Source organism: Mauremys mutica, chromosome 20 (genome assembly GCF_020497125.1).
Source record: "Mauremys mutica isolate MM-2020 ecotype Southern chromosome 20, ASM2049712v1, whole genome shotgun sequence".
Lineage (NCBI taxonomy): Eukaryota > Metazoa > Chordata > Testudines > Geoemydidae > Mauremys > Mauremys mutica.
In genome coordinates this window covers 949591-962540 of record NC_059091.1, presented here as the reverse complement: position 1 = coordinate 962540, position 12950 = coordinate 949591, and the positions used below count along the sequence as shown (strand labels likewise).

General features: G+C 48.4%; 1 protein-coding gene across 1 annotated transcript in view; it reads right to left on the bottom strand.

Moving 5' to 3' along the window:
• Positions 1–9830, bottom strand: part of ASIC1 (acid sensing ion channel subunit 1) — a 99196-nt gene extending 89366 nt beyond the window's left edge. Inside the window, exons 1-4 of the mRNA XM_044994803.1 lie at positions 8661–9830; positions 8430–8544; positions 7578–7972; positions 3566–3761 (exon numbers count right to left, since the gene is read on the bottom strand). Of these exons, the coding sequence (XP_044850738.1) occupies positions 3566–3761; positions 7578–7942 (561 nt within the window). The 5' untranslated portion in view covers positions 7943–7972; positions 8430–8544; positions 8661–9830. The remainder of the gene's footprint in view (positions 1–3565; positions 3762–7577; positions 7973–8429; positions 8545–8660) is intronic.
• Positions 9831–12950: the final 3120 nt, after the last annotated feature.

Sequence of the window (12950 nt, the reverse complement as noted above, 5' to 3'; positions counted from 1 at the left end):
TAAGCACCTTTCATTGAGGGTCTCAAAACCCTTAACATACATATAAGAGTTAGGTGTTCACAACACACTTGAATGAATTACGTTTTATAACCATCCTCCTCATATGATGTGGGTAAATGTGAATTATCCCCAGTTCATAGATGGAGAAACTGAGGCACAGGCAAGGGAAGAAAGTTGCCCAGTGTCAAAATAAGGTTAGTTGACAGAGCCTGGAGTTCTCTGCTCCATCTACAGATGACACTACCGTGGGTGTACCAGAAACACGTGAAGAACCGCACTCAGCTGAGTGAATGTCTGAGCTGCTCACTGGTGTAAGTACTGCTCAGGTCACACTGTACAGACTGCAACCCATGGCCTGTGTCTGAGGACCCAACAGTGCAAGACTGATGCTGCAGCAACCACCACTTTCCACTTCTGTTGTTCCTGTCATCTGAGAACGTGAGGTTCTTTATAAACATGAATTAATTCTCACAATATCCCCACAAGGAAGGAAAGAGGAATATAGAGACGGTTTCACCCCCACACTGAAATGCAGCCATCTCTGGGGTGGAACATAGCTACTGTTTAACAAATGAAACAACATGGCAGTTAATGAAGAGCAATCTTGTATCCAACTGGAACTCTAGAGGGAATGTAATGAGGCACAATGGAATAACTTGGGCTGCAATGTGACCTGGACACCAGCACTTGAGCTAAGTGTCATGGGACCTCTAATAACAATAACCATCAGTACCTCAGCCTTCTGAGACAGCAGCACCTCATCTCATTACTCTCGATGTAGTCCTCCCGAAGATTCCCTCTCCCCACTTGGTACAGACTCAAGAAGCAAGAGTGCCACCTATAATGTCATAAACAGCACCTTCTGCAACATCAGAGATTTACCAACCAAATACCAACCCAGGCCCAACCCTGCTCAGCTTGTGGAGAATTCTAGCATGAGAGGTGGCTGACTTCTTTGGAGGTGGGTGGGGGAACCTAGCCTGGATTTGTGTTTCTTCCAAAACCATAAAGCCAGAGAAGTAGGACCATGTTCCATTATCAGCACCACAATTGAGCCTGTTCTCAAACAAAAAAAGTGCCAGCTCTCTCCACTGAACTTATTAGCCAACTTTCAAAGTTCTAGTATTGTATAATTTACAGCTGCACCTAAGAGAGAGGGAGAGACACCCATCATAGAGACTCTATTGTGTTTCGGATCTATGTGTCAGCATGAAACAAACACTGCACAGTACAGAGGGAGATGACAAAGCTCGAGTGAGTGACTGAAAATTATATTCCACTGATACATGGAATGTCTGTGTGTCTATTTATGTTTCTCAGTCTTGTCATTTGTCTCGCTCACTCTCCCCAGATTTTCTACTGGTGACATCTCATTACAGTGCTGCTCCATGGAAAAGAGGCTCAAAATAGAGGGCAGGGGGCTGAGATCTGGGGAGAGGGATTTCCTCTTACTCCATGAGAGTCCGCGCTCCTCAGGCAGACACTTTCTGAGACTGTCCCGAAGGCTGCTCTTGCAAAGGGGAAATGGTGCAGAGGACACACTGGATAGTTCACTTGCCATGGATGTACTGGCAACCAGAATTCTAAAATGTAGTGCTAGAGAGAAAGAATCTAGACTAAAGAAAAACTGATAAATGGAGAGAGAGATAAAAAAAAGATAGAGCAGGAGAGAGACACACAGATTGAGAGAGAGATTAAATATAAAGAGTACAAAGAACCAGGCATGATCTGAAATTTGTCACTCAGAGCAAGGAGCACCATCAGGTCCCACAGAGCTGGCACTAACCCCCAGCACTTGACTTCTGAGACAGAGGCCTTTCAATTCTGCTGCCTGTTGGCTCTAACACCTTCTCCAGACCAGGGGCTGTGTTAAGTTCTCAGTTCCTCACCATCTGCTGCTAAGTTCCTCAGCCAGGCAGTGGTTAAGCAGCAAGTAAACCCTAGGCGCCTCCATTCAGTTTGGATGGACATCCAAAAGATGTGACATTTATCTTGGGAAGTTTTCAACAGAAAGTCTCTCCTGGCATTTGGTCTGGGTCTTCGGCTGCATTTCGGCGGCAGGGGGGCCTTCAGTTGCTCCGCGTCTTTGGCAGCACTGAAGGGCCCCCCACCGCTGAAATGCCGCCGAAGACCTGGACCACTGCCGGGCCAGGGCTCGCGGGGCCCGGGGCAAATTGCCCCACTTGCCTCCCCCCGGGCGGCCCTGAGAAAATATCCCAAATGTGACCCAAGTGTAACCTAGGTCTGGACAGAGCCTGAAACAGTGCACTGGTCCCCCATTAATTTCACTGAGTTGTTAGCACTAAACCCTAATGATGGGTCTTTAATAATGTCAGTATTAACTATTTCACTGCTGCACATTTTAGAAGATGGAGTGGTAGAGAGAGAGGGAGGTGGCTACAGGCAGGCAAATATCATATATATAGCTGGCAGCTCCCTCCTTTCTTGGGCATGGCAATTCAAACACACAGAAACCTGGGAGATCCAAGTTGGCTTCACATAATTTCCCTCCTCATACTACCAATGGTTCCTGCCACATCTGTAGTTGACATGATCCCCATCACTGGAGGTTTTAAGGACAGGTTAGACAATCACTTGACAGGGATGGTCTAGGTATCCTTGGTCTGGTCTCAGTGCAGGGGGATGAACCAGATGACCTCTTGTGGTCCCTTCCAACCCTACATTTCTATGATTCTTTGATATGTCATTCTGCTGAATGAGAGCCCCCGACCACATGCACACCTTACCACTCCAGAATCATTGCAGTCTCTGTACCAACCACTCTGGCTCCTGCAGCACAGCATATCCACTTTGCTCAGTAAACACTTGAGCCATCAGTTACCACCAGGATTTGCCCACCTCCAGGACCTGCCCACTAAGGGCTGGAAAATTTGCCATTATATATATATACATGATTATGGTGTGCCCACCTCAATCCCTCTGAATCACATTCCCTGTTCAATTACAGAAATATCTACAGAAGTGCCACAGAATTATCTGGCAAAGGCTACACAATGTCCACAAAGAGCATGGATGGATGCAGATTCAAGTGTATCCTCTCTTGAAAAGTCCCCCCTCCTTTTGAAATACCTGCTATTTGGTGCAAGCCAGTTCTTGTCAAAGGCAAAGGCTGTGCTATTCAGAGACATAAGAGAGTCTGAATAGCCACTGACAGAAACATTCTCTCTGTGTCTTTTTCAAGTCCCCCCTCCAGCATGTCACCATCACAGACATATCCACCCTGGACACAAGACTATACCATATCCACAGTAATTCCCATCCTAGAAGGTGGCCACAGAAAGGTTCACCACGGAGAGTCGAAGTAATGTTTACAGAGGGTGCCCACGAGCAGCACCCACCATGGGCCACCCCCATAATGTCCCACATCAATTCCTGTTGTGCTCACAGCAATGCCAGCCACAGATCCTACACATGGTGTAAATTCACAAGACACCCTCATCTCAGGATACAAATCTAGATCAGAAAAGCAGTGGCATGATCCAGATTGCTCTAGGCACAGCATTATTCCAAAGGATTAGGAGTAGAGGAAGCCCACAGCACTTACCACTTTGAAGTCCTCTGGGTTGCATACCGCTCCACGGAAGAAGCAGGACAGCAGCATCTCCCGGATATCATGGCCAGCCCGATCATAAAACTCCAGCATGTTGAAGGGCTTTGGCTTGAAGTTTCGGAAGTTGGCCTTATCTTGTAGGATCTCCAGCTGCTTCTCATCGGCCATCTGGGTGTCTGGGATCTCATACCTGTGGAAACAGGGCAGAGAGACTTCTTAATCCTTGTTGGAGAGAGTCCTGTCCTCGCATATACAGGTGCAACTCCCACCAAGCTAATCTCTGCTCTTAATGTCACCGATTACTTCAAAGGAGTTATTTCCACATTGACACCAATGTCACTGATAGCAGAGCTGGCCCACTAACTTACGTGGGATGTCTATAATTGAAGGATAGAATGTAACCTTGTTGTACAGCACCAATGCCCAGCATCCAGGCACCTCCAGTACTGGCACAAGACTGTGTCCCCTCTGCTGTAGAACAACACAGCACCCGGGAACCTTCAGCACTGAAATATGCCTCTGTCCCCATGGCTACAATATAGCACAGGGCCTAGGCACAAATGCCAAGTTTTGTGCTGCTCCATGCGTGACCTTTTAAGAACATTATTTAATCACATGAATTGCATATTTGCAAATAATTTCCATAGAACCATAAATTTCAGCAAATGACAACGCACCTTGCCCCAAATAGAGATCAGCCATGGGAAGGGCTTACCAAGGGCCATAGTGGATTGTCCATCACTGGCAGTGTTTAAATCAAGTCTGGATGTTTTCTAAAAGAGGTGAGGTGAGACTAGATGCTCACAGTGGTCCCTTTTGGCAGGCCATGGAGCTGCACAAGACGTGCCAGCTCTGGTGGCTGCCTGTGAGGAGGGGATGGTGGGTGCTGGTGATAGCTGAAGGTGCTGGGGATGCTGGCAGCATGGGTGCTGGGGTGGAATAGAAACACGATGATGATGATGATGATGAACAAGGATAAGCAGAGGTCAATCATTCACCACTGATACGCAGCCAATCTGCATTTCGTCATAGGAAGCCATAACACTGGACTAGATGGACCACTGGTCTGACCCAGCATGGCCATTCTTACGTTCTCATGTTGCACCTTTGGGGCAGCATGACAGCTGCCTAACAACAGCCTTGCTAAACAAAAGGCTAGGACAGGAAATGAGGAAGAAAACTACAGCTGACTGAGAAGGGAGGTTGTGGAGAAAGAAATAGGGATGCTGAACGTAACTATCAGAAACGTAAATGCCCAGGGCACAGGTTTAACCACAGCTCTGACAACCACCAGCATGGGATCTTTTCATGTAATCCGAGCAAGACAGCACAACATCCTTCTAAGACTATACTGGGGCACCGGCTCAATACTAACTCAGAGGGAAGGCTGCCCTCTATTGAATCACCAGCACCTCTCCCTGGAGTTCTGGAGTGAGCCAGTCCAACCTGGCTTAGCTTGTGCGATCTGACTGGCTGGAAGGAGGTGCTGATACAGCTGCAGGCAAAACAGGTTTTGCCAACCTACTTTAAGGTGCAGCCTGTGTGTGTCTCCATGCCCCCTTCCTTCCCCTCTTATAACTCATTCACTTACTCATCCTAATCGCACAGCCTCTCTTTTATTCAGTAGATGAAAATGTCTTTCCCCTGTTGCCTTGGGTCCAGATCCTGCTCGCATTTTTATGTCAGTGTGAGTTTCCCTGTTGACTGTAGTGGGAGCAGAATGGGCAGGGCCAGCTCCAGGCACCAGCAAAGGAAGCAGGTGCTTGGGGCAGCCAATGGAAAGGGGTGGCATGTCCAGGTCTTCGGCAGCAATTCGGCGGCGGGTCCCTCAGTCTCTCTCTTCCTCTTTGAGCTGCTGCTGAAATGCCGCCAAAGAGGAAGAGAGGGAGTGAAGGACTGCCGCCGAATTGCCGCTGCCAAATGGAGCGGCATGATTGAGCTGCCACCGAAGTGCCACAGGTCAGCTTTATCTTTTTTTTTCCTCACTTCACCACTTGGGGCGGCAAAAAAGCTGGAGCCGGCCCTGAGGATGGGGCATTTATTTGCATGTACTAGGATCTGCTTGAACACTGACTGAGGATTCACACAACGGATCGGATAAAATCTGCAGCCACTTTGGGCTTGTCTACACAGTGCAGCAAAGTGCTCTACAGAGCTATTGTTTGGAGAGAGCTCTAACATGTTGTACTCTAACTGCCCCATGTAGATCCTGCTGGCACACTAACATGAACCTTTCAGAGTGCGCTAGCAGGGTCTACACAGAGCAGTTGGAGCACAACACATTGCAGTGCTCTACAAATCACACCCCTGTAGAGCACTTTGTCACACCGTGCAGACAAACTCTTAGGGTGTCATGTTTGTGCCTATGCTGCACATAGTGGCCACAAGGATCTTCACAGCAATAGCCAGGGTATTACTCCAAAAGTGAAGGCCCATGATATCAGCTCTTAGCAGTACAGGGCCTACGACACACAGCTGAGCAGTTCTGATTCTATCCAACAGAAGGCAATGCTGCACCCGTGTGCACACCCCACCCCCCAGTGCCTGTCACATTCTGCAGTGACATGTGCACAGGGATCATTAGTTTTCATGCGCTCAGGCATATTACAGAGAGCAGTTACAACAGCAGTCAGATCATTCAAAGAGCAGGGGCTGCTGCCAGTTTAGAATGGCCAAGAATTGTCACTGACAAAGGCTGGGGACTGGGCATGGAGCTGCCACCAACACAGCACAGATGCTGGATAACACTGACAAGCCTGGAAGTGGAAAGCAAATGCATTATGGGAAGAATTGATAGTGACCCATGGGCTCTGTACCAACATGGGGAAAATCCACTGGCACATGGACTGAATGTTAATATGGGGAAAGTGCATAAAAGCTCTTGGGTCCCATACTAATGTTTGGCAGAAGCATCTATGGGAGTCCTTTCCTACACAGTGTGGGCGTCCAGGCATTATATAATGGCCACTTCCCCACTGTCCCATCCCCAGCTGGCCAAGGGAGTTTACATCTCCCTAAAGTATAGATAAAAACACTATTGCCATCTCTCCTGCCATCTCCTTGTGGTGCCTTGGATCTGCCTGCACATGCCACTCATCCTGTGGACAAAGAGACTTGTCAATATGTGCAGAGCTGTTTTGCTTTCCTGCAACTGACCATCCATGTGGGGTGTGGGGTGCAGGAAAGCAATCCATGCCACACCCTCCCCTAACATACCCACCAGGTCTACCAGCCAAGCACCCAGGGTAGCTCTAGCATCTGAGCCTCATCCTGAGGAGCAGTGTGTTAACAGGATCACTTTGGGCCCCTGCTCTCAGTCTTTTCCTTTGTTGGCAGATACCAGGAGGACCCCAGGCCAAATTCATCTGTGGCTGTTGACTTCATTGGAGTTGTGCCCATCCATGCCAGGGCTGCACTCACCCATCATCTCATCTTTCACTTGCATACACACAAAATAAGTCCCTATTATAGCAGTCATAGCACAGGGCTGCTGAGGCTGCCCACGTTGGTGTGCCCACGTCCCCTCCCCAGCCACTCACACAGGTGGCAGTTCTTTTTTCCCCATGGGAAAGTGCCATTTTCCCAAGTACCAGTGGTGGGGTGGGCATGAACGTGATCAGGATATGGATGTTATCTTAGGCATTCAGGAGCAGACAGGCATGCACTGCAGAGGGAACTGCTTTAGATGTAGCATATGGGACTAAATTAGGCCTGAATATTGGAGCATCATATCTCCATGAACGTATGCAGGGATGTGCACATGCAGTGTGTGCAGGTCCACATGGTACATGGAGCCATGTGTAGCTTATGCAGGTGCACGGACGTATCTCTAGTGCCAGAGTATTGTGTCTGTCAAACACCTAGGTGCAGATGCGCACACAATGCCCTGTTGGTTGTGTGCACAAAGATGTCAGCACATTCAGACGCATGATGCTGTACTGTCCCATCTAGATCAGCAGTGCTGAGTTCATGCAGCACCCTCAGGGCTTGGCTTCCCTGGACCCACCTGTTATTGAGCAGAGCAAGGAGCTCCCCAGCATGGTACAGGTCATTCTTTGTTACACGGCTGAAGCGGAATTCATTGAGGTTGCAGAAAGTGACAGCAGGGAAGGTCAACCTGGTTGTGGCCACTTCATCCAGCTTGGTGACATGAGGGTAGAGGAAGTAGTATTGGATCCTCTCCGTGCAGACATAGGCCAACAGGGCCACAGAGCCCAGGAAGCAGAGAGTCCAGATGATGCGCTTGAAGGAGAACCTCTCATAGGAGATGATGTGGGACAGGCCATGCAGAGTGGAGCTACTGGCAAAGGCCTGGATACTGACTGGATGGCCATTCTCCACTTCCTCCTCGTCCACTTTCAGGTCCATCATAGTCAGGGCTGAGATACAGAGCGGGCCACTCTATGAAGAACAGAGGAGCCCATTACTCCCAGCACGGACACATGGACAGGCCAGCCTAGATGCTGTTGCTGCTCCCAGGCTAAGGACCTCAGCAGGGACAGCAAAGATGCCATAGCGTGAGAGGCAGTAATGAAAGGTGCATTCCCAGTGGACTCAATATCCCAGGAAATGGAGTGAATGACGGGAATCCTGGGAGGATGCTCCCAGCTGCCTCTGAGGCATTCCATCCCATGCACTGGGTTTTTGAACACAGTCCCTTGTATTTCTACATCACTCCCACCCTGTCTCTGTCACTGTGATGTCCATACACCAAACCTAGTTACCATTCTCCCCCAAACAACTCTTTCACAGGCTTATCAGATCCTCCCCCTTTCCTCCACCTCCCCCCACCACACACACACACACACACACAGCACTAGCATGTCAAGAAACAGACCAAAGAAACAAGAATCCAAACCTGAAGGCAGGGTCAGTGTCCAGGGCTGGGTCCACACTGCTCCTGTAAGGCTGGTCCCAGCAGCAAAGAAGAGAGGTCCTTGCACTAGGGTGGACCTCCTTCCACCTCTCGCTGTCTGGATGAGAAGAAGGGAGCGAGGGAGACGCATGCACGGAAGGATATGAGAGTCACAGAGACTGGCAGGTGGAGGAAAACCAGAAAAAGAGGAAGAGAAATAAAAATAATCCTAACCCCTCAGGTATCTTAGGAGGGAAGGTGCGATCCTGTGGAATCTGGGCTGCACCAAGGAGCCTGTTCACTGCAGCTGCTCAGGGAAATCAAAGGAGATCATAGCTGGAAAGGAGGCAGCTGAAGGGAGAGAAGAGCGATTGAGAAAGAGAGCGAGCAAGCGAGCAGGCGTCTGTATCCCTGCCAAACACATGGATACCTCCCCTTGTGGCTATTCAGAAGCTTGTTATTCCTTCAGATGCATAATCCGCATGAATTCATTGTCTCCGTGCTGGTGGGGCCCAAATGGCGAGTGGACGGGTCCTGCAGGGGCTGATGGGGAGCTCAGTGAGAGTAAGCGAGGAAGAGAAAGACAGACCAGGGGAGAGGAGGAGGAGGAGGAGGAGGAGGAGGAGAGCAGCTCTGGAGGTACCGAGGCAGTGATTGCAGTCTGGCTGTGCTGTACTGGCTGGCAGAAGCCGTTGATGCTGATGCTGTGTGCATGTGGATAATGTGTGTGTAAGACACTCTCCCTTCCCCCCTCGCTCTCTTAATCAATGCTCCGCTCCTCTCTCGGCTGATGCTACTGCCTGCCACAACCACACCATGTCCTGGTCAGGGAACAATCCTGCATTGGCTGAGGCATGAATCCGCTGATCTAATAGGTCTTTGCCATACCGTCCCTCCTAGGATTCTCAATCACAATGTTACCAATTCATCCCAAACTCAGTGGCAGAGCCTGGTCTGTAACAGCAGCATTGCTGTGACCAGAGCAGTCTCTATGCTTTTGCCTCTGTTCAGTCTTTGTGATGGATCAGTGAGGCTAGAATAAGGAGGAGCTGAATAGCCACTTGTCTAAGTCCCTCTCTCTCCCCAAGGCTGGCAGGACAATGGTGAATCTCACTGATTTATTTCTATCCTCCGAAACTCTCTGGGCCTGATTCTTTATCCCCTGCACATTGTGTCACCATTTACTCCAGTGCAAAGTGGGTGTAAAACACTACCAAATCAGAATAAATACGCACATGGCACTTACAGCTTTAAAAGGAAAAGGGCATGGAGCCTCAAACCCTCTTTCTTCCTAGCTCTACAAGTTCAATCATTTCCCAGTCAAGCAATTCCTCTTCTTCCCCGCCCTCCGGCCCAGACCCATTTTTCTATAGTTTGCAGAGCCTTGCAAAATAGTCACAAAAATTCCCTCCACAGCTCAAAAACCTGCTAATCTGCCCTGACCATGAGGATGACAACAGAGAAATAAAACCCCAAAGACAGATTTACTTGATCATAAAAAAATAACACATTAGACTTTTCCCCAGATGAGCAGCCAAGTGGAATTCTACAAGGAAGGCAGAGTGGAGGTAGAGGAGGGGACTGGTGGCCCATGATTCCTGGGTTCTCTTTGTACTGACAAAAGTGTTTGGGGCTCTCACAGCTCAACATCTCCATGTTCATAACCATGAAGTTGTGATGCCTTTTGCTTTCCATCCACCGCACCTTTAGATTTTTAAGTTGTCTCTTCTTGCACAGAGCTCAACAGATACTTTGTTCTCCAAACAAAGACTGTTCTCAGACTATTACTGAGAAGACACACACACACTGTGCTCTCTCTCTCAGGGAGTCTTGATTTTTGTCTTTTCTAAGGATGCTCTTTTGAGGCATATCCACACCAGGAAAAAAAGGTGTATTTTTAACCACATTACTTAATGTGGTAAAATCTGAGTGTAGACAAGGCACTTGTAGTTTTAATACCTGTTAGTAGGTCATGGTAAATGCTAGGTTCCCCCATAGTCTCTACCTCAACCCCAAAATCACAAATGACTTTGTCTTCATGAGGAGTTTACCCCATGTTAGTTACTACATGTTAGCTACTGTAGGGGAGATAACACCGTTTCCTAAAGAAGATTCACCCTGAATCTTGGACAGACGGGCCATTGGCTAGCAGGTAGTAATGAGACCAGCATGGCAGAGGCTCTGATTCCTTTTCACCCTGGAAACCTTGGATTAATCCCAGCTGGTTCTCTCTCTCCCACTCCTTCCCAGAATCAGGGCTGTCATAACAGGATGACATGAATAGGGAACAGTCAGATGCAAGGGGGTAATGAATGGGAAAGAGGGCTTAACAGGGCTTTCCCAGTTCTAGCGCTGATCTCAATTCCCACATCCTTCAAAGAGAACCAGGAGCAGTGCTCTCCATCCTCCTTCAAATCACCCCTCAAGACCATCATCTTCCATGATACCTATACAGAACTCACCAGCTAGTAGCTGATGGGCTGAGAGGCAACTGGGTATGGCTGAGATGTACCAATATTGCAACTGTCTCCCTCCTCCCTACCCTTCACATCCCTCCTGTCTTCTTTAGACTGTAAGTTCTTCAGGGCAGGGACCATAGTGTGTTTGTCCAGTACTCAACACAAAGAGGCACTAACTAGCATCCTGGGTTGCAGCTTCAGTGGAGATACCAGGGGCTAAATGGGCCTTAGAGACAGATCTCCCCTGATACTCAGAGGTGACCTCTTTGTCTAATCCCTGGGGCACATTGGCAGGGAAAGCTTGCCCTGGCAATTCCCAGGCAGCTGCAGTGTCCACAGAGGATTCAGTCTCCAGGGTTGTAAATCAGGAACCTTTCATCAGTGCAAAAGTCATAAGCTTTCAAGAAAAATCATATTCTTCTGGCCCATATCCTTGGCTGGTGTAAATCAGCACTGGTCCATTGAGGTCAAGGGGGCTACACTAATTTACACTAGCTGAAGATTTAGCCCATAATCTGGACATTTAAGGTTTCAAAGTTTTCAAACCATTCTTCTATGTTTCTGGTGGAAGGTGGTGTAACTGTTTACAGATGGCACCATCCGTGCCTTTACCTTCCCCTGCTCCATTTTGCACATGGAGCACATTACCTATGCAGGAGAGATGACAGTTACATGCTGATAGCGGTCTCTACATTAAGTTTTCTGATGAAAATTCAGAGGAGAACGCACCAACAGGATACATTTTTTTCTCCTCTTCTCTCTTTCTGGTTTTACTGTCATATTTATTTTTACAAACAAGTCATCCTCTGCTGTATTTTTACTGACAATAAATTCACCAATGGTTGTAAGGAATACAAGCTAAAGAACTTGGGCATGTATTGTTTCAGATATCTGAGTGTGCGTGCAATGCCTATGTGCCCTTTTCCTCTTTTGGGTGGATTCTGAACTGCTCATCTATATGGCACAGGCCCTACATTAGGAGCTAACAGAGAATCTTCTTCATATTAATTAGTCAGTGCCTCTGGTTTTGGAGCAAGAGGACCCACATTCTCTCCCCACTGCTGCCATGAACCTCCAGGGGCCGCAATGATGACTGCTAAACTTTGGGAGTGTTAGGTAGCCATAGATCCTTCCATCAGCCTGACCAGCCTCTGACTATCCTACAGACCTCACACACAATAAGTGGGACCTTAGTGACATGGGATGGCTTCGCACTGCATTTCCCTACATAGGGAGGAGGACAATTGTGGCTTTTCCCAGGGAAGTGGAGCTACAAGGATCTTTCTCTATCTGGGGAATTCATACCCTTGCTCAGGGGTGCGGGGAGGGGAGGCATCCTTTCAGAAGGACATCCCCCTTCTGAGGAGAATGCAATCCCTAAGGAGAACAGCGGAGAAAGGTATGGAGAAGCCTAGGCCTTCCTCTGCCACTCCCAGCAGAGGGGAGCAGCTCTAATTGGGCCTCCACCTTCCCCCTGCTCTGCTGCCTTAAGATATCAGGCCTGGTCTTTGAAATGCTTCATGGCCTGGGCCCAAGATAACTAAAAGATCATCTAAAGCTCCAGGATCAAGACTGGGATCAACTACGCTCCTCTAGCTTAACAGGGCTCTCATTAATAGAATTAATTATTCTGTCTGTGCAGGAGACAGAACCCTCTCCGGGGGTGGTCCGAGACTATGGGATGAACTTCCCCAAGAACTACGAACCATCCCAAACCTCACCACCTTCCGCTCCAAGTGCAAGGTACATTTCTTTGACCTGGCCTTCTCTAATACAAACACATAGCAACAGGTGTATTTATATTTTTAAAGAAAGCCATGCACTGCCAAAACAAGAGAGACTCCACTGCACATGCTTCTTCCTCTGGGAAGAGGATGAGAGAACAAACTACACATGACAGCTTAATGCACTACTGGAAGGCATCAGATACTACGATGATGAGCACAGTATAGGAAACCTACGTAGAATGGAACCGACCAGAATTCTCCTCAGACTCACAGGCATGCAGAACGGATCCAATTAACAGGAAAGGAGTAATCAAGAAAAGGTGTTAATGTGCCAAACG